The sequence below is a fragment of the Staurois parvus genome, unplaced genomic scaffold (assembly GCF_062004578.1).
Source record: "Staurois parvus isolate SC_StPar_1 unplaced genomic scaffold, SC_StPar_1.0 ptg000439l, whole genome shotgun sequence".
Lineage (NCBI taxonomy): Eukaryota > Metazoa > Chordata > Amphibia > Anura > Ranidae > Staurois > Staurois parvus.
The window spans coordinates 7,352,106-7,376,935 of NW_028318235.1; the positions used below are offsets into that span (position 1 = coordinate 7,352,106).

At 39.3% G+C, this 24,830-nt stretch overlaps 1 protein-coding gene across 2 annotated transcripts in view; it reads left to right on the plus strand.

The window, feature by feature from the left end:
- SSBP4 (single stranded DNA binding protein 4) overlaps positions 1-13,461 on the plus strand; it is a 631,862-nt gene extending 618,401 nt beyond the window's left edge. For both annotated transcript variants that reach the window (XM_089687906.1, XM_089687907.1), the window contains 5 exons: positions 3,225-3,295; positions 4,216-4,294; positions 6,047-6,075; positions 6,735-6,836; positions 9,768-13,461. In XM_089687906.1, coding sequence (XP_089544032.1) covers positions 3,225-3,295; positions 4,216-4,294; positions 6,047-6,075; positions 6,735-6,836; positions 9,768-9,797 — 311 coding nt within the window. In that variant the 3' untranslated portion in view covers positions 9,798-13,461. The remainder of the gene's footprint in view (positions 1-3,224; positions 3,296-4,215; positions 4,295-6,046; positions 6,076-6,734; positions 6,837-9,767) is intronic.
- The last annotated feature ends 11,369 nt before the right edge of the window (positions 13,462-24,830 follow it).

A 24,830-nucleotide genomic window follows, 5' to 3' on the forward strand; every position in this document is an offset into this window, starting at 1 on the left:
CGTTTGATTCTTCTCAAATCTTTGGCAATTAATTTGTGTCTTTTTCTCAACACGTTTCCTGGAACCCTGTTGACTATTTGCAGCAAAACGTTGTATGGTTCTGTGATCACGCCCCAATATCTTAGAAATGTCAAGAGTGCTGCATCCCTCTGACAGAGTTTTTACAGTGCCTTGAAAAAGTATTCATACCCCTTGAAATGTTCCACATTTTGTCATGTTACAATGTATTTTATTGGGATTTTATGTGCTAGACCAACAAAAAGTGGCACATAATTGTGTAGTGGAAAGAAAATGATAAATAGTTTTTACATTTTTTTTAAAATAAATATCTGAAAAGTGTGGTGTGCATTTGTATTCAGCCCCCTTTACTCTGATACCCCTAACTAAAATCTAATGGAACCAATTGCCTTCAGAAGTCACCTAATTAGGATATAGAGTCCACCTGTGTGTAATAATTTAAAATACAGCTGTTTTGTGAAGCTGTTTAGAGAACATTAGTGAACAAACAGCATCATGAAGGCCAAGGAACACAACAGACAGGTCAGGGATAAAGTTGTGGAGAAGTTTAAAGCAGAGTTAATTATAAAAAACAAATATCCCCAGCTTTGAACATTTCACGGAGCACTGTTCAATCCATAATCCGAAAAATGGGAAGAGTTTTGCGCAACTGTAAACCTATTAATACATGGTCATCCACCTAAACTGACAGGCTGGGCAAGGAGATCATTAATTAGGGAAGCAGCCAAGAGGCCCATGGTAACTCTGGAGGAGCTGCAGAGATCCACAGCGCAGGTGGGAGAATATGTCCACAGGACAACTATTTGTTGTGCACTCTAAGAATCTCGCCTTTATGCAATAGTGGCAAAAGGAAAGCCATTGTTGAAAGAAAGCCATAAGAATTCCCGTTTTCAGTTTGCGAGAAGCCATATGGGGGACACAGCAAACATGCGGAAGAAGGTGCTCTGGTCAGATGAGACCAAAATTTAACTTTTTGGCATAAAAGCAAAACATTTCTGCGTGGCGGAAAACTAACAATGCACATTGCCCTGAACACACCATCCATACCATGAAACATGGTGGTGGTGGCAGCATCATGTTGTGGGGACAGGGACAGGGAAGTTGGTCAGAGTTGATGGGAAGATGGATGGAGCTAAATACAGGGCAATTTCAGAAGAAAACTTGTTAGAGTCTGCAAAAGACTTGAGACTTGGGCAGAGGTTCACCTTCCAGCAGGACAACGACCCTAAACATACAGCCAGAGCTACAATGGAAGGGTTTAGATCAAAGCATATTCATGTGTTAGAATGGACCAGTCAAAGTCAATTGAGACTCTGTGGCAAGACTTGAAAATTGCTGTTCACAGACACTATCCATCTAATCTGACAGAGTTTGAGATGTTTTGCACAGAAGAATGGGCAAAAATGTCACTCTCTAGATGCGCAAAACTGATAGAGACGTCCCCAAAAAAGACTTGCAGCTGTAATTGCAGCAAAAGGTGGTTCTAAAAAGTATTGACTGAGGGGGGCTGAATACAAATGCACACCACACTTTTCAGATATTTATTTGTAAAACATTTTGAAAATAATTTTCCTTTCACTTGGTCCAGAAGAGACAAAAAGAAAAGAAGATCGGCTGAAAGAGCCCTGAAGGAGGAAACCGGAGGGGGACATTTTTGCAAATTAGTGTTATTATACCTCAGCTAAAAAGATAGGAGTACCTGCAGTGGAATATAATTCTAGTCTTTTAGAAGTTGTGGAAATAACATTTTGCCTGGACTGATAAAGATAGCAGAATTACATCAACAATATGAAGAATAAATCTGTAAAAGGGGAGGGACTAAATCCTAATCCTTAGGCCACACCCTCCCTCATTACACAAATACACATTACGTTATGCTTAAATCCAATAGGCATTCAAGTTTATACAGCTTGGAGTTGGAGAATATGCATAAAAATTATGATTTGGTCAAAATACTCACTTGCCTAATAATTGTGCACACAGTGTATGTGCAGGCTGTTCACAGCACTGCACATACAGGCAACAGTTGCCACATGCCATGTCCCTCTCCATGCCCTTACCTTCCTATATAAAAACAATAAGTAGACACCAAATAAATTGGATTTTGTTGAAATACTTGAGGGGGAGAGGGTTGCAGTGGGGAAAAGTTAATTTATGGGGCAAAGGGTTGCTGTGATCTTAACCTTTAAATGGAAGATAACACTTAACCTCTACTCACAGCCTTAAGCCATAACCTTGTTCTTTAAATGGACCTTGCACTTGCTACAACACTTCACTAAATTGTTAAAAACTTGTATGTTTGTTTTGGGGGGAGGTTAATGCAGGGGTGATATCACCATTCATCAAGATTTGAGCTACTTGGCATTCCCTGGAATCTTGTCTAGAGAATAGTGATGTCACCCTCTGATGTATGGAAGCTGCAGGAGGTTGAGTAGATTACCAATTTTCTAAGGCTGGGTACACATTAGAATTTTTTTTTTTTTGTACAACCCAGCGGGCTGAATGAAAGCAAAACCTGACAGATCACCGTATTAACACATTCAATGATGTCTTCCCCCACCAGAACACAATGATCCATTGCCTGCCAGCGATAATTGGATGCTGGTTGCATACCTGTTCGATAGAAGCTGGTTGTGAGACTGGCTTCCGTAGAACAGACAGCTGTACACACAGGCAAAAAAGTTGGCCGGTTCCTGCTGAGCCAAACAATTTTGGCGCATGTGTATAAAGCTTAAAAATTTTGGAGTGTTCCACCCTTCATTATGTATTCTACTGACACTCTCTTAGATTACATGGATGAAGCAATAGATAGGCATGCCATGTACAGTATGTAACATGAACATAATAGATACAGCTACATGCATACCTATAACATATTTTTTGCATAATGCATTTGCCTAAATTCTAGCAATTCTGGGTTACACAATATCAATGAGCTATGCTATAAAATACCAGACTCCATAGCAGGGGCGGACTGACCATTTGGAAACTCGGGCACTGCCCGAGGGCCTGGGGTCAGTAGGGGGCCCCATGAGATGCCCCGGTACCTTTTTCATAGGCTTTTTTGAGTTTGGACAAGGACACAGGGGCCCCATGATCCCCTATTGCCCGGGGGCCCCATGAGTTGTCAGTCTGCCCCTGCTCCATACTGTATGTGCCTGCTAAGAGATGTGGTATAACTGTATTTTTCATCTACTTTTGTGTAGATTCAACAAACTCAAGTGAGAACATGTACACAATGATGAATCCAATAGGACCCGGTGGAAGCAGACCAAACGTAAGTTTCTGGAGTACAAGAACGTAGAAAAACTAAAGCACTGCCTGATCTCAGTACTTTCTTGTACCAATGTTGCCCAGGCCATCCATTCTTGTTTCAACCATAGGCACTGATGCAGGAGCCAGCTGTCCCATTTCTATTGTCTTGACTTCATGTAATGTGAAACAAGAATGCATTCATTTTGTGGCAAATTAGTGTTTTGTTTTTTGTGGGTTTTTTTTGCACAATTCCATGTATGCAAAGTGAGCATTTAAAAAGGGAAAAGAAAGATGCATTTTGGATTTTAAAGTTGTTAAAGGCAAACTACAGTGTGATTTTTGATTCATGTCATCTTTATTTTTTTGTATACAATCTTTTTTGTACCAATAGCCACTTATTACTGGGTGCATCCATGACACTCTATGGGAGTATGTTGGGCTCTGTAACAGAACAGAATGCACTGCCTGCTTTCTATTTGGCTGTCTGAGTGAACTGAATATTTAGGATGGTGTAATATCTGCTAGGAGAGAGGAAAGCTGCTGCTGTTCAATTTTAGCTCAAAAGCTGACATTAGATCTTTCAAAGAACATATTAGTCCACCCTCAAGTGATAAATACGAGATATTTAAATATTTTGATTAATTAATACTTTCTATTGACTTGATTAAAAGAAATAGGCATACATTTTTTAAATTATTTTTTTTTAGTACCAAACATAAAAAATAAATATTTACATTATTATATTTTAAGGGTTCATTGATGCGCTGCTGTCTGTTCCTGTTTATATCATCTTAATCTATATTTGACTATACCAACACATACTGTTTACACAATAATTGATAAACATATATAATACACTATATTATACTATGCATATACTTGTAACTTTACATGGTAGAAAGTTATGCCATGTAAGAGAGTCTAAACTTACTTTTCTTGTAGTTTCCAATGGGTCCAGGTCCTGATGGCCCAATGGGAGCAATGGGTGCAATGGAACCTCATCATATGAATGGGTCACTAGGTAAGCACCTAGCATTTAATTTGTAAGAATTTACTGTTCGTGTGACAGAATGTTTTACCTGTTTAACTGTATTGAAACCAAAAGCAAACATTTATTGCAGCTTACCAATTCCTAGATGTGCATTAGTTTCCTTTCTATAGGCTTTCTTCTTTTATTTTCACCTGGTGATTCAGTCAGTAAGTTTGTTGTTTTTAAAAAGAGCAACCTGTTCAGCAGAATGAATCTGTTACAAAGATGAGACAAACCATTTCCACACTAGCAGGGGTGCTTGAAATTATCAGCTTTAATCCCAAAAGAAAAAAAACAGTTTGTTGTAACAGATTATAAAGTGTGAGCTGAAGTTTGTTTACAATTTGTTATTGTATTTAAATCGGCTACTTTATCTAACACTCCCCTCTCCCAGAATGACAATGTTGCTGTCCAAAAGTGCCTCCTGTGCTCATCCATCCAATGTGGGGGCACTTTAATACAGGAGGTGTGTTACTGGCCAGATCACAAGGTGAAAACAGAAGGGGAAAAAGCCTAAAAAAGAAAACTACTGCAGACATCACATCTAATGATTTCTAAGCTGCAATAGATTAAATTTTAAATTTTGGCTTTAATACCACTTTAATTATTCCTGAACACTACTAAAGGAAAAAAGGAAAGCATTATATACAGTAACCATTTCTTTGTAAGCACCAGAAGTTGTTTATGCATTTTAGGCAAAAAAAACGCATAATTTCAAAATGTTTTTTTTTACTATGGCTCTGAATGCAAGTGTATTGTTTTCAATGGGGACATGCACACAGGTACGTAAATATGCATTCAGATCTGTAACCAAAATGTGAAAAATATGCATCCAAGGACATGCATTTTATGCGCTTACATAGTTAGTCTGGCTGAAAAAACAAAAGTCCATCCAGTTCAACCATTAAAAAAAAAAAGAAGTAATAATCCTATACCCACAGTTGATCCAGAGGAAGCAAAAAACCCAGTCCGAGTGCAAATGTGTATAAACATGTGCATGTATACACATATACATAGATAGAAAAAGTGCAGTCTGGTATTGAAAAAAAACAGGATACAGAACTACAATTATCCGCATTTTAAAAAAAAAGCAAGCATTTTACTGATCTTTTATGCAGGAATCTTTGTTCCAAAAACACCTTGCCTATTTGATCAGTAAAATTCTTATGGCTGTGTGCATGTAGCCTTAAAGTACATGCTATATGTATTTGCTTGGCTATGCCTGCAGTCTGTGTTGTATATTAACTTAAAATCTGATATTGCAATTTGGGGGGGGGGGGGGCTTTTCAGAGAGGGTCTCCAAAAGTGGTCTTTTTTCAAAAGGTTACGCAATAAAATAGTAAATGAAATGGGAGAAAAAAAATCAACAGGGCAAAATAAATATAACAATATAAAACTATAAGATGAACACTGGATGTAGTATTAATAGAACTCAACCATATGGTAAGAAGCAGTGTAGATAACCGTGTGATCTGTGAAAATAATGGAGCACAACTAGAAAAAGAAACTATACCAAACTTAGCAAAGCCAAATGATACAACCTGTATAATAAGCAGTGCAACTCTGACATCTAGTGGTAACCGGAGAAAATACAGCTGAACAGCATTGTGTGCTAGTTTTTATCAACATATTCTCATGTAGTTACTTATCAGCTAAAATATATCCTGCAATAATGCACAAATAAAACACAACATAATATTTATTTACATAGAAACATCTAAAATATGTACCATTCTATTCCAGGCTCTGGAGACATGGATGTGTTGCCAAAGGTCAGCATTTTTGTTCATGTTTTTGTTTTCAAGCTTTCAATTAAACTGTGTTATATAATTCTTGAAATGTACAGTTGATTGGGATCATAAATGTAAATAGGGACTCTCTGTCTGAAAATGCTTGTTACCTACTTGTCATGCCAATCTGGCACAAATACATAGATCAGAAGTCTGACTTCAATATGAATGCATGCTCCCCCTTAGCTATCCATTCACAGCATTAAAGCCAGAGACAGACAAGCAGAAGGACTTCAATTACTTTGGATGTGGCACTTTGAAAGTCCCTATTATATTAACATTTACTTTTGTGTGTTCTCTCACCCCTACCCCTACACTCATACATTGGTGACAGGGCCTCTGCATAGACAGTAAGTACTGTAATGCAGAGAAAAGTGATGTGTTTCCCAACACACAGAAAAAGCAAGAAAATTCTTTGGGTCTGGTGGGGGACACATGGAAAGTTAGCACAGGATACCTATAATGTCTGCTTTAATTTGAACATGTTGGTTTTTATATGCTGTGCAAAGTTTGGGAATATAGAAATGGCTCTTGTTTAAGTGGGCTAAAAAATGACCATGGGGGGTCCTGTAAAGACATGTGACATCTCAAATGCTTTTACTCCTAAATCGTTACTAATTTACATTCTGCATCCCTTGTAGAACTCTCCAAATAATATGGCAGGGATGAACAACCCTCCGGGAACGCCTCGTGATGATGGAGAGATGGCCGGGAACTTTTTAAACCCCTTCCAAAGCGAAAGCGTAAGGATTTCATATTTCCATATATGTAATATATGGGGTAGAAATGGGGGACTTCCAATATTTTCTATAAATCAATTTGAGCATCAGTAAATTAGTTCACAGTAAGAGGCCATTAAAGGTAAGACTACATGGGTATATGGTCATGGCTCATTAGTTGTGTCCTCCTGCAAGTAATAGCGTTTTCTTTCAATACACTCAATTAACACACTTCTGCAGCAAATCCATTTTATTTTGTAAATACTGTGAAAACCACCCAGTTGGTGCTCGTTCACATATATGCGAATTGGATGCAGTTTGAACCGCATCCAATCCGCATGACATGTGAAAAAAACATTGCTTCCTATGGTGCCTGTTCACATATGTCCGGCACACTGCCGGTGTGGATTCAGTGTGGTTTTAAAAAGAGTCCTGTCCGATTCTCAGCGGTGCGGTCCGGTTCAGGTGCAGATTACAGGCTATTGACTTCTATGGGAAGCGTTCCTAAACAGCATATGTGTGAACAAGATAAGACCCTGAGCTAATCCTGTCCTAAACCTGATGTAAACCTGACATGAACCTGTGAACAGCTACTGTATCAATTAGCTGTGAAACCTGAGCTTCAATCCGCACCGCACATGTGTGTATCAGCTCTTACTGTGTAGTAATCCTGAGAGAAAGATGTATATAAATGTAGCGCTACCCCCACAAGAGCTGCTTATTAGTTGCCCCAATTTCCCCTTTACTCGCCCTGCCGCCAGGCACAGTGTATTTCCACAGCCAAATAAACTTATACACACTTCAGCTAGTTGTCTTCAATGACCAGTCTAGGGGATGTTTTGTTTTTTGGAGTTTTATTGTAGAACTAGGGATAAGGATGGGGAATGTAGTGGGCTACTCCAAATCAGAACTATTCACAATGAGGACATCTAGCTGATCTCTTAATAGAACGCTGTAGAAGTCTTGGATGACAGTAGATAGCAGATTTCCCTTTATCACATATAGCAGCAAGTAGTTAGGAGTGAGCAAAGTCCCTTTAGCAGTAGTAGTAGATACAGGGCTGAGCTCCTCAGATATAAGCCTGTTACGACAGACTGTGACAGCCCAAAGATAAAGTAGCTGAGCAAAGTCCCTTGTAGTAGCAACACCCAGATCAGCTCTTCAGAACACTAGCCCATGATCCCTTTTTCCAGACCCAAGCTGACTATCAAACCCCAGGGGAGGTAGCAAGCACACAGAATCTCCAAGTTCCTCAATGTCAGTACTCACAAGGCCCAAGAAAAGAATGGATGTCACCTTCCCATCTTCCAAGCGAAACCCTCCAGTAATACCAGACAGAGCCTTGGCAGACAACTCCCCTCAGTCGGCTTCCTTCCAAACCAGGGTCTCTCTCTCTCTAATGCTGCAAAATAAGAACAAAAGAAGGCGCACCAGCCTTGAGCATTACCTCAGCAACAACGTGCTTATTGAAGGATAAAACAGATGTATACTCACAAAACACCAAAAATTCACACGCATATTATATCCAATACTGGCCAATAGGACAAGAGTCATGTGCAAGTCCCAAATGGAGGAAGACTCTCTCTGATTTCAGGCCCTCAGGTCGACCCACCTGAGGCTACATGGCAGCAGTTGCCAGGCAAGGCAGCCTTCCTGCAGCCTGGCTTGTGCAATCCACTCCCGAGAAAGATGCTGAACCTATGTGCTCCTAGAACATAAATACCGCTCCCAGCATGCAATGGGACTACCTTCCCCTGCAATTGGCCAGGGCTGTATCCATATTCATGCTGTTCATTTGCCTTGCCCCTTCCCATGTTCTGGAAGGCTCTCATAACTTCCTGGAGGCAGGCAGAACTCAGACAAACTCCAACAGCACCAGAGCAGCATGAGTAGACCTAACTAATCGATCACAGCACTGCACTGCACTGCACTGCACCACACTGAATTTACCTGACAGCTTACCTGGTAAGCAGAGAAACACAGCTATACTTAACCTAACTATACACATCCTAGCACCTGACTAGGAGGGTGCTACATAAATAACAGACATACAGTAGTACCTTACATTGCAGAGCCAATATAATATACCTCGCTGATGTTTTGCAAAGCCACTGGGCTACAGTGTTAGAAATAGTTACACTCGAATATAAAATCTTAAGACTAGCCCAACATATCAAAATCTGCAGTTCGCTTTTTTTAATTTACAATAAAAATTTAGGGTAAGGAGGTATTGATTAATGAATGTTTCATTGATGTTGATAAATCCTCCTGGCCTTTGGATTATAGTTCCTGCATATTACTCTGTGAAACAATGAAATACATTTCTGTTCTGCCAACAACGCTGGTTGTCTCTGTATTTGCTATTTCCAGATGCAAATGTTACATAGTTACATAGTTAGTCTGGCTGAAAAAAGACAAAAGTCCATCCAGTTCAACCATAAAAAAAAAAAGTTATAATCCTATACCCACAGTTGATCCAGAGGAAGGCAAAAAACCCAGCAAAGCATGATTCAATTTGCTCCTGCAGGGAAAAAAATTCCTTCCTGATCCCCCAAGAGGCAATCGGGTATTCCTTGGATAAACTTTACCTATAAATGTTAGTATCCAGTTATATTCTGTGTTTCTGACCCTAGGTTTACATTTGTGCTGGTGGTGCCGCTGCAGATCCACACGAAAATCCGTGCAGCCGCACCGTCCGCACAGAGAAATGCGGACCCGCAGGTGAATGCCATTAGTTCTAATGGCATGCCACCCGCACTGGAAAATGCAACCGTACTGAGAACCCATACTGAGAACCGAGGTTCCCGTGTGGGCTGCGTTTTCAAAACAAGTCCAATGAATGGGCTCTCGTGCCTGTGCAAAACGCGGCCCGCACGGCCGCATATATGTGAACCGGGGGTAAGAAAGAATCCAGGCCTTTTTTGTTGTATTTGACTTCTTTTTCTCTTTTCACAGTACTCACCCAGCATGACAATGAGTGTGTGATAAACACCAATGGATTAAGCCTCTCCAGCGCAGGACTATCACTGTCCAAGCAGCAAGGATTACAAATTAGTTGTATATTTAAAAGCAGGAAAGTACTTACTCAGAAGCTCCTCTGCATACTATACAGAGCAAATGGCTGGACTGGACTTCTACAGTGACTTTACCTGTTGAACAGCAGTGTGCACAGAGGACATTTCATCCACACTTCTGTGATATTCTTTGTTACTTTTCTGACAAATCCCAGACTGCAGTGACAAGAGGGCCTTTACTAACACAATGTGTGAAGCCTACTTTTCAAATGACCATTTAGCTGCACATCCAAACCGACAAAGAAAAACAGCTTTGCTTCCAAGAAGGAGCTTTTGGAAGATTTGACAATAGTCAGAAATTCTTTTGCATCGTGAGAGATATGTCCTTCTAACATTGAAGAGGTTAAAGCCACAAACATGCAAGTTTTGAATTTTATTTATTAAGAATAAATACTGGATCATAAGGATACTCAAACTCTTATTGTCTTACCTCCATTTTAGTGTGAAAAGTACTTTAAAACGTTAAAGTGTCCATAAGAAGAAAACCTTTGTACACGATTGTCCTGTGACATCCCTGCAGGCCCCAAAAACCAGCCATGTAAAACCCTTAGAACAAAATGGAACTCTGTATTCTATGCCACCTCTTTCACTTGGCCAGTATATTCTGAGAACAAGATAAATAGACATTTCTATATAAAAGAAAAAAAAAATGAAGATTTTAAAAATAGTTGTACATTGATGTGTACAGAATAAGATTTTGTTGTGTAATGCATTTACAGGGGTGATTTTTGTCAGTTTATGTCTTTTTTACCGTACAGTGTAAAACTAAACAAAAGGAATCTATTTTTTTCCCATAAGCATCAGATTTCACAAGTTAAAATTTTTGTCTTTTTGGATCATTCACAGTTTTCATAGCATCAGGAATTGTTACAATGTACATATATGTTTCAAAGGGACTACAGTTTTGGAATGCAGACCTCATCAAACAAAATGAAGAAACATAATCTCTATTTGCCGTTGAAGAGGTTCTTGATACAAAAAATAATGTAGACAGGTTTGCAGAGGCTCCATATCAGAGAAAATGAGAAATCACCTTGTATTTTACACATCTGAAGCAATAGTTTAAGCCAGTATGCAATAGTAAAAGCAAAATTGTGAAAATGCAGTTTTGGCATTTTGTAAATTTACTTTTCAGGACCCCTATCCATATTGGGAATGGAGTTGATTAAATATGTATTTTTTAGGCAACTTTTACACAGGCAGGGTCCATTCAAATCTGTTAATGTATCCCCTGCTAAATTGAACTGCCATGCCCATTCAGTTCTTTCTCCCATATAAGTCCATTTTTATATTTTACCTCTGACTCATCACGTTTAGGTCCAAAGTAGAAAATGGAAAAGGACCTTTGTTTGGACCTAGACAGACTTGGAGGTAATCAAATATAAATGGATGCATGCCCATACACTAGCACTGAACACTGCTCAGATCAGCATAAGTTAAAGGGGGGGGGGGATGATTCAGACTGCCACATGAAAGGGGCCTTAGATGTCACTTGTTAAAGTGGAATTTTATGCATAACAACTTCATAAAAAATAATGGGTTTTTTTGCAAGGAATATACATTCTACATTAAGGATTATGCTACCCAAATTGATGTGTGCTGTAAATTGCCTCCAGCATTGCTCCTGTTTCTTCTTGACAGAGGTTGCCATTTTGCTGAAGCCCAGAATCCTGAGTAGCAGTAAATCTTTAGGCTGTCAACCGATCAGCCTCTATAAACTTGGCACAGGGCCCAAAAACAGACAGCAACTGAGCATGTGCAGAGCAAGGTGAGACAGTGTATTACTGGATTTTAAACAGTATAGGCACTTATTTTTAATGTTTTACATAGCTACACCTGCAAAAGGGACCAGCCAGAAATGATGTAGCAGGACTGAATTTTCTGACGAAAGTTCCACTTTTACGTTTTAAAAGAAATAGAACGAGCCATGTGATAGGAGCAGTTTTGTGGCAATAATCCACTTTTAATCATAGCTCAGCTTAATTGTCAGTCTCGCACTAGTGACTGATATCTGATGATATTGTTGGTTCATAATAACCAAACTGTCATGGAATTAAAGGTCAACTCCACTCAAAACGATTACTTCATTCTGGCAGTATTGCTATCTAGTTGAATAACATTCTTTTGTCCAGTGATCATGGACTTTACAAAGCTAAATAATGGTGACACCTTGTTCATTGACTTGACCATAAGTAAAACAAAGAATAACTAGGAGATCCGCAGTGAGAAAGTAGAACTTTCTTTTGGCCTTGTTGGGGGGACAAAGACACAAAAACAACAGGAAGAAGGATTAAAACTTTAGTAACAGTCTGATATAAGAGGGCGCCCAGCCTCAAATTACCTGTGCCCAGCCAAAATTAAATTCTACATTTCGGATGGTTTCTATAAAGCTAGTGTAGTTGAAGATATTCATATCCTACATCCTTGCACTGGATTTCTAGCTAGATAGATAGGTACTTTATTGACATAAAGTTTAATGTGGCTGTTATAATAATACTAATTTGGTATCAGTTTTAAAGTTAATCTTTCCTAAGAGAAATATGGGCTTGCCATTGATCATTTTTTCAGTCAGTGTCCTGAAACAAGTAACAAGTAAGAAAGTCAGAGTAAAGGCAGAAGTCCTTGTCTGCACACCTGTTAGATCGGTGTTTGAACATATTGCACCAAAAGGGTCAGCAGGGCAGCCACCCAACTAGATTTTCAGAACAAGAAGTCACCAGTGACAGTCTCCACGGGGTTTATTTACTAAAGCTGGAGAGTCCAAAATCAGACTCCCTTCTGCATAGAAACCAATCAGCTTCTAACCTCAGCTTGTTCAATGAAGCTTTGGCAATGAAACCTGGAAGCTGATTGGTTTCTATGCAGAAGGGAGTCTGATTTTGGACTCTCCAGCTTTAGTAAATAAACCCCCATGTGTCCTTCAGAAAAATGTTTCTTTCAGGAAGTCAAGCTAATTAAATGCTCAGGATTTTTTTGTGGTAACACTTTGTAAATATATAGTATTACTTGTTTTTTTCTTCACATTTATTTTTATCACCCATAAGTACTGAAGTTGGAAAATGTTCCCGTCTCTGCTTGTGTCTTCCAGGCAGTCACATTTGCTTGTGCTGTGATTTGGTTGAATCACATGTTTTCTAATACGTGTTAGTACTAACAAAGAACCACCGCTAGATAAATAAAATAAGACAAAAATTTGCAAAAAAGATACAAAGAAGTATAAATTAATTTACTGAACCTGCCATCTCCCCCAAGTCTTAGCTTTTTAACACACACCCTTTGCAGAATTAGAATAGTCTAACTAATAGTCTAGATAATGGTGATGAACCATAGAACATAGGTATATAACTAACCACAGAGAAAATAACATAGATTGCGTCTCTGCACATGTATTCAAACTGAGCAGGATTATTGAGAAACTCTGAAGACATTTTCTCAATTTTATAAAAGAGAGATATTTTTCTAACTACATGGGTTATAAATGGAGCTTCCACTTATTTCCAGGGTTCTAGTACAGGGGTCTACAAACTTTTCAGTATAAGGGCCACATCTTGTATTTTCCAAATATTCACGGTCCACCCTAGAGTACCCAGCAGAGTCACTCTTACATCAGAGTCCCCCTTACATCAGGGTCCCCATCAGATTTCCCCCCTTATATCGGAGTCCACATCAGATTCCATCCTTGCATTGGGGTCCCCATCAGAATCTCCCCTTACATCAAGGTCCCTCTGACATCAGAGCCCCCCTTGTTGGGGCAATCACATCATTAGTTGCTAGGACATTGCAGGGAGAAGAGGAGATCATAGGCAGCATTTGCTGACCTGAATCCTCTGTCATTGCACATTGCAGATATGCCCCTGACCTTAACTGAGGGCCAGATAAAATCTTATAGCTGGCCGGATGTGGCCTTTAGGCCATAGTCTGGGACCCCCGTTCTAATAGTAGCTATTGTAGGTACAGGAATTGTTTACAGTCTGTCCCAATATGGGATCTGAGCTCTGCAGTAGATTGAATATTTGATGCTTGACAAATCCTTAGGGAGAGAGACACCAAGACAGAGGTCATCGGTGTGTTTTGAATATTTTGGACTAGTTCACAATGTGACCATGAAATGTAATAAAAATGCCCTTTAAGACAGTTCAACTAACACACACTACATGACACTACTGGCTTAAATAAGAATGCCGCAATAATTGTTGAAACAATCTGATACTGCTCTTGCAGCAATTGTGCATTTTTTAAATGTTTCATGTTATAAACATGTTATAAAACATGTTATAATACATACTTTGTCATACTTTAGTACTTTTGAATCACGAACCCAAAGCAAGCATACTTATCCCTATAAATGTCTGAGTCAAAGCCTCAGACAGCACTTAAGTCAGCACACAAGCATGAAAGACAGGAAGCTAAAATTCAAAAAGGAGAAGTCAGCAATGGCAGCTCCCAATCTTTTCTCATGACACTTTAAGGGTCAATTTACAAAATGTAATGAGTTACATTAAATGGTGTTCATCAAGTTATCTCACAATAATTTTGTCATCAAAATACTCAGTTCTCTACTGCCTAGGTGTGCAATTATTTTTTTATAAATAACTATTAAACCACTGCAATCTTTTATTACTGATGATATTTTCTTTTCATGAATCAATATTTTATCTCCACCAAAAATTGCTCCATTTACTACTGTCCACGATAAATACCTCACACTCATCGCCAGCAAGCAGCTAGCAAAACTCCTTTGATAATTCTTGTGACTTGACATTATCTACAAGATACTACAAAAAAATCAATAACATAGTATAGTAAATTCAATTCATCCATGCGATAAAATAATTAGTGAGTCAAAATCATTATTTTTATGATAAAAATTTAGAACACATATTAACAAGAAAAATAGCGTATTGTTTTAGAGAATTGAACCCTAAGTGGTGTTTTTACCTTGATGCTGGGCTCTTTTTACTATCAGGTGTTCCTAAAAAAATACTTATACTTTTAGCCTAGGTTCAAACTATGAATCGCATGTGAAACGCACAGGAACCACACCTCATTCCTGTGCAATTCATATGTGATTTCATTTTGAATAGCTCAAATCACACCGCATCTGCACCAAAAAGGTGCTTTTTTTGGGAACACATTGGAACTGGATCGCATGGTCATTTTATACCATGCAATCTGGTTCAAGGAAACGCACTGCGTTTGCAACCTGCTTTTGGGGTGTTGTTAACTTTGAATTGGCACACACAGAGCACACAGTGTGTTTGCAGTGCAGCGTTTCCCACACCAAACATACTGTATGTGAACCGAGGCTGAAAGTGATCTGGATTAAACAAAACACTAAAGCATACAGGCCATGGTACAGTCCTGAGATCTGCTGCAAATCTAGAGGTGTAATAGTTGTGACATGCAGTATCATGGAAAATCTGCCAAACTAACATAGCAGTTAGCTATTGTTCCAATTTGTATTTTATAACGTTTACATTACACTTTCATTAAGGCTGTTCCTTCAATTACAGATGTTTATCCACACAGAGGGAGGGGAGGTAGCAATAGCCATAGTAGTACTGCTGCCCTCCCATCCTTCCCTCCACTCACTGGAGGTTGTAACTGTTCCTAAAGACTTATGTTTGCGACAGACAGCTAGTGGCTTCAGTAATATCAAAAATTATTGGTGACTGTCCCTCAGCAGTCTATGTAATGGTGGTAGATGCGTTCTCCAGCAGAGGCAGAGGTAGGGCTTTAAAAGAATATATTTCTTATTGAGCAGAAGCATAAATCCCCAAAACAGAGCCGAAGCCCTATTCTCTTTTTAGTTGTAAGGTTATCACTAGTCTACAATTTTTTATTTCCACAATACCACTGTGAAATGTTTAAACTGGGCATGGTAGCTCCTTTAAGTTTGAAACTGTGGAGACATACAAAGCTGTGGAAGGAATTAAGTGTATGTGTATATATATATATATATATATATATATATATATATATATATATAATCTTCTCATCCTCCTTCAGAGCCTGCAAGGAGGACAAGGGATGTCGTAGGGGATCACAAACAGGGGACACATTTTAACTGTCTTACAAAGGATTTTTTTTCCTTTTTTTCTAAACATAAAGGACCTCATTGCAAAAGATGTTTGTGCTTGTTTTGTTGTTTTATTTGATTTTTTTTCTATTGTATCCCAAAGCAACTTTGTACAGGATTATGCTAATAATAAACCCACACCCTTCCTATTATTAATTTTTTATACTTTTATTTTCATTTTTTCTCCTGCAATGTCTGCGTAATTCTAGTGTGATGTAAAATACTGTAACATTAGGACAGGATTTAAAAGACAAAAAAAGTAAAAATGTACCGCTATTTGTTCTTTATATGATATGACAGTATTTGCAATATAAAGCATTCTCTTACAGAGCCTGCTTTGTATTTTGCTTGTAGGGTTAGAATTCAGTCCTAGATTTTAGTTGTTCTGTGTAGGAGATATATATATATATATATATATATATATATATTTATATATATATATATATATATATATATATAATGTCATTTGTATGTTCTTTATATTGTAAAAAATTCTTTAGAGCAAAAGTTGCTTATTACAACAAAAAAAAAACTGCTTCAATAAATGTAATTTGATTTTTTTCATACATTGGCTTGTACTCTTCTATTATGTAGGTAAATTTGTTTCATTGTTTTTTGTTTTAAAGTAGAACTCAGATGAAAATGGTCCAGGTGAGTAAAAGATTAAGAGGATATACTTGAAAATATCACCTGCATCATGAGTCTACTGAGAATCATGCACTTCATGAACCCCAACTGTATGTAGCCAGTGATTTAAAGATTTAAGCTGCTTTTTCGCTGTGATTTGCAAATCAATACACTCATTATATTCTGCCAATGAAACCAACACTGCAAACATGGAAAGAAAGACAAACAGAAACTAAGACACATGGTCTGGAGGCTTTTAGGGGTGATATCTGGATTTTCTATTAGAAATAACAGCCAAAGGTTGATCATGCTCCCACCAGTGTTACAATATATCTGCTATATCCTAGTGCAGCAGTAGCTGCCAACCACTGGGTCACAGCCTTCCTTCTGCCAGACCTAGGTTCCTTTCTGCTCTGACAGCAAGAGCTGTCAGAGCAAATGTGGCCATTGCCCAGCAGGAATATGCTGTCCTGCACTCCCACCAGCTCCTGGAGTCGGGGTCCTTCTGGCCAGCTCTGGTTGCACTGGGATCTTAACAGTCCTGGCAAGGTGATGCACACCAGGTTCCAGCTTCCTTAGCAGTAGCCTGAGCTAGCTGGAGGTATTATGAAGGATGATGGGGTCATATGGAGGTGCTGCTAATGCCTACCTATGCCTTTGGCACTGCAGTGGAATCCCAGCTGCAGAGGGGTGCTTTTTGATCAGCCAGTATGTCCTATTGAACTTCAGCGCACATGGTAGGTTTGCAGGAAAACATGAAATCTACTGCTGGGATGTTGTATGTGTGTGGCTTTGGGGGTTGGCCAGCTAGGAGTATGCACTCACTTTCCCATTCTCAATCTGAGCAATTATTTTCAATTTCTGGAGCAGCTCACATACTGAAAAATGTTCTTTACTCCCTGGCAGACAAAAATCTCACCAGTGATTGTTGTTCTTTCATTGGTCACTGCTGCCACTTTGAAAAATATCTTTACATTAAAAATGGTAATTCAAAATATGCAGGGAACTGGAGTTGCGACTAAGAAACAATACATATTTAAACATTTATCTGTGGGAAACATTAAACAAGTATTCTGATCAGTTGCAGTGGGATACAATTGCAATTGTGGCATTTGTATTCTCTTCAGTTTCAATGGATCAGTCCTATACTGTAGCTTCTTATGATACAACATTATGGATTTAAAGTGCATCTACAGCCCAGACTTTTTTTGTTCGTTATGGATAGAAAAAGGAAGATGTAGACCGGGGTTTAAAACAGGTTGATCTTGAGCTACCTGTGGACTGGCCAAGTTAGGGCATGGAAGGTTTTGGAAGAATTAACTGGGCCCTCTTGAAGGTTGAAGAACCCCTGACCTAGTGGCAAATACACCAATTAGCCATAACTTTGCGACCACTGACAGGTTAAGTGAATAACATTGATTATCCTGTTGCAATGGCATCTGAAAGTCAGTGGGGAAAAAATGGGCATCTCAGTTTCTTATGTATGGGGCTGCTGAGCCGCAGACCACTCAGGATGCCCATGTTGACCCGTGTCCACAGCCAAAAGTGCCTAGAATGGGCATGTGAGTATCAGAACTGGACCACAGAACAATGGAAGAAGGTGGCTGGTCCAATGATTTACGTTTTCTTTTATATCATGTGGATAGAGTGCATGTGCATTGTTCACCTGGAGAAGAGATGGCAACAGGATGCAATATGTAAAGATGTAAACAAACCAAGCTGGCAGTGGCAGTGTGATGCTTTAGACCAGGGGTCTCCAAACTATGGCCCTCCAGCTGTTGAAGTACTACAAGTCCCATCATATCTGTGAGTCTTGGCTGTGGCTGTCCGAGTCTTGCAAGGCCTATGGGACGTGCAGTTTTTCAACACCTGGAGGGCCATAGTTAGGAGACACCTGCTTTAGACAAAAATTCTTCTGGAAAACCTTGGTCCCACCATTCATGTGGATGTTACTTTGACATGTACGATTTATCTAAACATTGTTGGTGATCAAGTGCACCTTATGGAAACGGTATTCCTTGATGGCAGGGGCCCGGATAACAGAATAATGCACCGTGCCAAACTGCAAAAACGGATCAACAATGATTTGAGGAACACAACAATGAGTTCAACTTGGCCTACAAATTCTCCAGATCTAAGTTCAATCCATGGAGGTCCTAACTCGCAACTTACAGGACTTAAAGAATCTGATACTGACAGGTTATTGCCAGATACCGCAGTATACCATCAGAAGTCTAGTAGCATCCATGCCTCATTGGGTCAGGGCTGTTTTGGCAAAAGCAGACCTACTTAATTTTACGTGGGTGGCCATAAAGTTATGACTGATTGTTGTACTTACCCATGAATTCCAAACTACTACTTCTAGTGACATAATATAGGTGAGCCTAGCACTCTTCTTCTATACAAGTAGTTCAGTGTAGCTCCCTACTGCCTTTGTTGATCAGCTGCAAGGATTCAGTAAGTAACAGAAGTACCAAGTGCTCAGTGTTAACTCTAAGCCAGGGTTTAATCAATAACAGCAACTTCATTATCAGTATAAAAATTAGCCTTTGTCAGCCATTTTAAACTTTCATAATCCCTGCTTAAAATCAGGCATCATAAGGTAGCACACAAACTACTCTTAATTAGCCAGATGATCATGTGCTTCTTTTAAGCTAACTTCACTTTGTTTCAAGGGGCTATATTGCCCTGACTTCGCGTAATAGCCCCACTGTCTTCTGTTCTCTTACTCAATGAAAATGCCATATACTGTAGGCTAGTAAAAGTACTGAATAGGAGAATGGCTGCTTGTAGGTCTTAAGTCTGGGAAGTCAAGTTTCTAGCAACAAAGTGGATGGAGAGAAAGATTTTCTAGCTTACAGGTCTAGTAAAGGATTTTCAGTACAATCAAACTAACAAAGTTCCACAGATGCTTACAAGATGATGCTCAAATTGCAGGTCCTTTACGTAAAACGCTCTTTTTTTTTTCTTACTCTGCCAAGCTGAACAGTTCCTAAGAAAATATTGAAAGCAATCTGCACTAGCAAAAGTTGTAAATTGGTGTACATAGACTTTTAACAGGATAAATACTAAATCCCACAAAAGTTCAGTCTCCTATGTTAGGAGGCATTAGTCGGTAAAGAAGGTGTACATGTTTGGAATTCATTGAGGTCTGTCATTTGTAAAGTGCTGTTATCCAAATTAAAGCACAAAAATTCATAATGTTTTAGAAGCTCATAACATCTATCAACTGAAACGATACTGTTATTCAACTGTGATGAGAAATTTGATTGCAGGATGAATTGACAAGACAGAAATGGTATTTCTACTCCTACTATACATTCCCACTGTTGGTGCCTAAGGAAGCATCTTCTGCATCCCTAGCAACAGCCACTGTCACGAGGTCATTTACATTTTTACATGGCCAGGAAACCCCAACCATGAGGTAAAGGGACTGTTACAGCAATGATGTCACTGTCCAAATACAGTCAATGGCCATATTTGGTAAGTGATGTTACTGCCATCCCCACCCCTTCTTGAGAATAGCTGATGAAAACCTCAGGGAGCTGTAATTGGGGATCAGTTGCATCTGACGTATTTTTAAATTTTGGCGAGTCGGCATGCATCATGATTAATGATGGATTTACAACGAGGGATATATTTTGGGGAGTTCTAATTTTTTAATGCACATTTGGGTGTCTATTGCTAGGTTATATTTTTTTCGTGAATGAGTAGAGGTACTATGTACCCCACTGATGCATTTCACCCCTTCCACCGGGGCTTGGTCACAGAGTGGGTGGGACAAAACACGTCAGAGGTCGTAGCCAGAACAGCGGCTGAGGCCATTCCTTAACATTGGACTCCTGGGGTCAGTTGAGCAGCGTCAATCCCTTCACTTGTATTGGCTGACATTGGAATCGCTTGGACTCCCGCTCCCCTCTTCTCACTTGTCAGTGGGGTAATCTTTTTCCTTCCACCCATAGCTTGGAGCGGCACCATAAGGTATAATTTTCACTAAGCTTGACATGTTGTTACTGAGGCAAGATTAGCGGAATCTTCAAGACAAAGTTATGAAAGTTGAATCCCTGCTCAGTGTTCTGGAGGGTATGCTTCCACACTAAAATAAATGATCCGCGCTGTTTGGACTGCAACAAGAGTTAAAATCAATACAGGAAATCCATATTACTGGTAGCAAGATCCTTGATCTTCACAGGGAATGGTTTTATGTTGCTCCATAGTCTTCAGTATTACAGGAGGTTTTCAATAATAACCAGTCCCAATTTTAATTTGAACTCTCTAAAATTATATCAATAAGTCCATTATACATTTTTGCATTATGCTATTGCAAGCCACATGCTATTGATAGTAGCAGTATAGTCTGTACAATATATTCCTTCTCTTTATTCATCAAATAAAATACCACATTTCTAACATATTTCTCATATTATTCTATCATTTAATCTATAAGGCTTGGCAACTTAATTATGTTTACAACTTGGATTTATATTGCATGTTACAACTACCTCCTCTAATGTAGTTTGTGTAATCCATTTTCTTCTCTGATGGCTGAAAACAAAGTGAAGACCAAAAAATCCAGAACCCCCCCCCCCCATTAACATCACAGGTTTTCAGCTGCAGAGTCTCCCAGCTACCCCTCTACCTACATCTGTTCTGCAGCAGCACCTGCAGATCCTGACACATTCACTGGCCCCTGAGGCAAAGTGTGATGGTGTCTTGCACCCAGAACACCTGTAGGCCTCACCAGCCAAACTCTGTATATATCTCCTGCACACGTCAACAGGAATAGGAGAGGCCACTGGCACACTAAGCCATCCGGTGGCAGCAACCACAGCTCCCCTGCTGTAGTTTGTTAGGCACATCTGGAGGAAGTAACAGCACCACACTGCATGGACAAGCCTGGCAGAGACATGGACATCCAGTGAGAATATCAGCTTTCCATTAAAGGAGCAGAGCTCATGAGTGTTGTCATGGAGTCTGACAGCGGTGGAAGCGGCATAGGGTGGAAAGGATTATGTTGGATCATCTTTTTAGGGACAGCTTTATGAAGATGGTATTTTTCCCCCCTTTCTGCTGCTCAATATTCCAACCCTTGACCATATTATCCTTCATTCACATTTTTAATTATATTTTTTACCTATTGTTGAGTTACTTCAGAGGGCTTTGCTAGGCCCTTTATTGGAAACATTTATAATTTACTTCAGGATGCAGGTGTTATACAAAACATACAAAAAAAATATTGACCCTGCCTACATAAGCAGCTGACTCAAACCTATTTCCCACTGATCCCACACTAGACCAAAAAAGACTCAGATTGTGGGATATGAAGTTTCTTCACAGGAAGTGTTTTACTACAAAAATATATACTCTATTATGGGCAGTGTAGATGCAGCTTTGCCAAAATCTGGAGCTGGAGAATCTTGCCTTCTGCACAAGAAATCTACAATATTTTACAGTGATAAGTCACAACAGTCAGACTAGTCACACCAGCTTTTAAGTTATGTAATAGTGCAGCAATACTTGAGTTCAAAACTTTGGGATCTTTCACACAAGTGTCCTGTCTACATCTGTCAGTTTTTCAAACGCATCCAGACTGAGCTACATTGTACATTCATTTCTATCTCAGTCAGTCTATGTCGGAAAACAAACTTGATACCTGGTTCACATAACTGCGATTTGGATACGTTCTGAACCGCATCTGCTTCGCATGATATATGAACCAAAATCCTTTTCTATGGAGCTGGCCGGCCACAGTACAATTTAAAAAAAAAAAAAAAAAGGGGAAAGCTCAGTACAATTTTCAGCACGGTTCAATTCTCAGTCCGGTTCAAGGGCAATTTCCAATGTCATACACTTTGCATTGAATGCACCTGAACCGCTGAATAAAAGCGCACTGGACTATTTTACAAATCGCACTGCAAACCTGCCCCGCAGATACAGTGCCTTGAAAAAGTATTTTTCCACATTTTGTCATGTTACAACCAAAAAGGTAAATGTATTTTATTGGGATTTTATCTGATAGACCAACACAAAGTGACACATAATTGTGAAGTGGAAGGAAAATGATAAATGGTTTTCAAAATTTTTACAAATAAGTAAGTGAAAAGCGTGGCATACATTTGTATTCAGCTCCCTGAGTCAATACTTTGTAGAACAACCTCTCTCTGCAATTACAGCTGCAAGTCTTTTTGGGGATATCTCTACAAGCTTTGCACATCTAGAGAGGGACATTTTTTGGCCATTCTTTGCAAAATAGCTCATGCTCTAATTAGATGGAAAGTGTCTGTGAGCAGCAATTTTCAAGTCTTGTCACAGATTCTCAATTGGATTTAGGTCTGGACTGTGACTGGGCCATTTTAACAGATGAATATGCTTTGATCTAAATCATTCCATTGTAGCTCTGGCTGTATGTTTAGGGTCATTATCCTGCTGGAAGGTGAACCTCCGCCCCAGTCTCAAGTCTTTTGCAGACTCTAAAAGGTTTTCTTCTAAGATTTCAATGTATTTGTCTCCAGCCATCTTCCCATCAACTAGGACCAGCTTCCCTGTCCCTGCTGAAGAAAAGCATCCCCACAACATAATTCTGCCACCACCATGTATCACGGTGGGGATGGTGTGTTCAGGGTGATAAGCAGTGTTTGTTTTCTACCACGCATAAAGGTTTGCTTTTATGCCAAAAAGTTCAATTTTGGTCTCATCTGACCAGAGCACCTTCTTCCACGTTTGCGGTGTCCCTCACATGGATAAAGTGTTACTCAACCCAGGATTCTGCATTCACTGTATCTGGTCTCCCACAGTACAGATGGAAATTCAATTATTGTAGTAAACAAACTGCTAAATACCTTTTTCATTAGCAGTATATAGCAGTCTTGTGACTTCTGTCAGTGCCTGGCTGAGCACTGGTTAAAGCTTGTAGGAGCTTTCATTCTCCTCTAACTGTCCTATGAGGCTGTATGACTCCTGACCCTCTGTTCAGGCAGCACTGACTGGCCCTGTGCCAATCACATGCACCCTCCCAAAAAAGTAAAAAACCCTACACATGCTCAGTTTGGTGTGTATTGCTGGAGTGTGCTTCATAGGACTCTGTACTATGAGCAGATGAATTGGGGACTGCGGAAGAAGGGGGGGGATCAGAGAAGTCAGGATCAAACAGCCTTTTTACACAATGCGGAGGATTAACCCCTTAGGTTTCACAGTGAGAACAAGCATGCTTTACTGCATAAACAGACTGATCTTACTGTTGTGAGTTTAGTAACACTTTAAATTATATCAGAAAAGACCATGAATTAATCAGGTGAACTACTCATTACAGTAGAACATTGTGGGATATAACAAGCCTTGTTTGAAAAACTATTGCCCTACACATGATCTGATACCTACAAGCCATATAAAACAAAATGAAGCAAATTAGTAAAAAAACTTACCTTGTTTAGGTAGATCCTTGTACTACACAGTTTTTTGTTTGTTTTTTTTTTAATTGCACAACAAAAAACACTATACAACAAGCATCTGCATGACAACATACATAAATGTCACATGACAAGTGTACTTAAAGTACTAGGGCATCGTTTCATCAAAAATAATAATGCTATATTGGGAAGCATGTTTGGGTGGCCATACACATCTAAATTTAGGTGTGGCGTGATCAGACTATGTATGACTTTAAGGAATGATAACGTGTGCTGCCAAACATCAAACAAATTACTCATCACTCACAAAGAATTGCCAGCTTTTTTTTTTTTTTTTTTTTGTGCAGGGCCATGATTACATCTTCATTTCGATGGAGAAAAAAAAGGAAGACAGTCTTAATTGCAGATATACTTATACAAAGTTTTAATCAAGGTATAAAAAAAATTTAAGTTGGTTTGAAGACAAACAAATGGTTTAATGTAGTGTTTAATCTTTGTCAGCCGAGGCGCCCTTTAGAATTGCACACAATTTTGGGGTACACCAGCCTGAGAGCTACAGTTCTAGGTTACCTACATAACACTCAAATGGAGGGTCAACCACCAGGAGGTGCATTCGAGCATACACAATTTTTTGCGTGCTTCCGCACGCTGCATTTTAATGAGCTGCTCTATGCTTGAGAAACACGCAAAAAGGTGGTGGCATGACTTTACATTTGTGCAGCACCAAAACACACGGTTCCACGGTATCATGCATTTTAGCAGGCGCGAACGTATGTGCATAAGAATTTGTCCTGTATGGGAAAACGTGTGCTTTTGCACACAACTAGCCCCC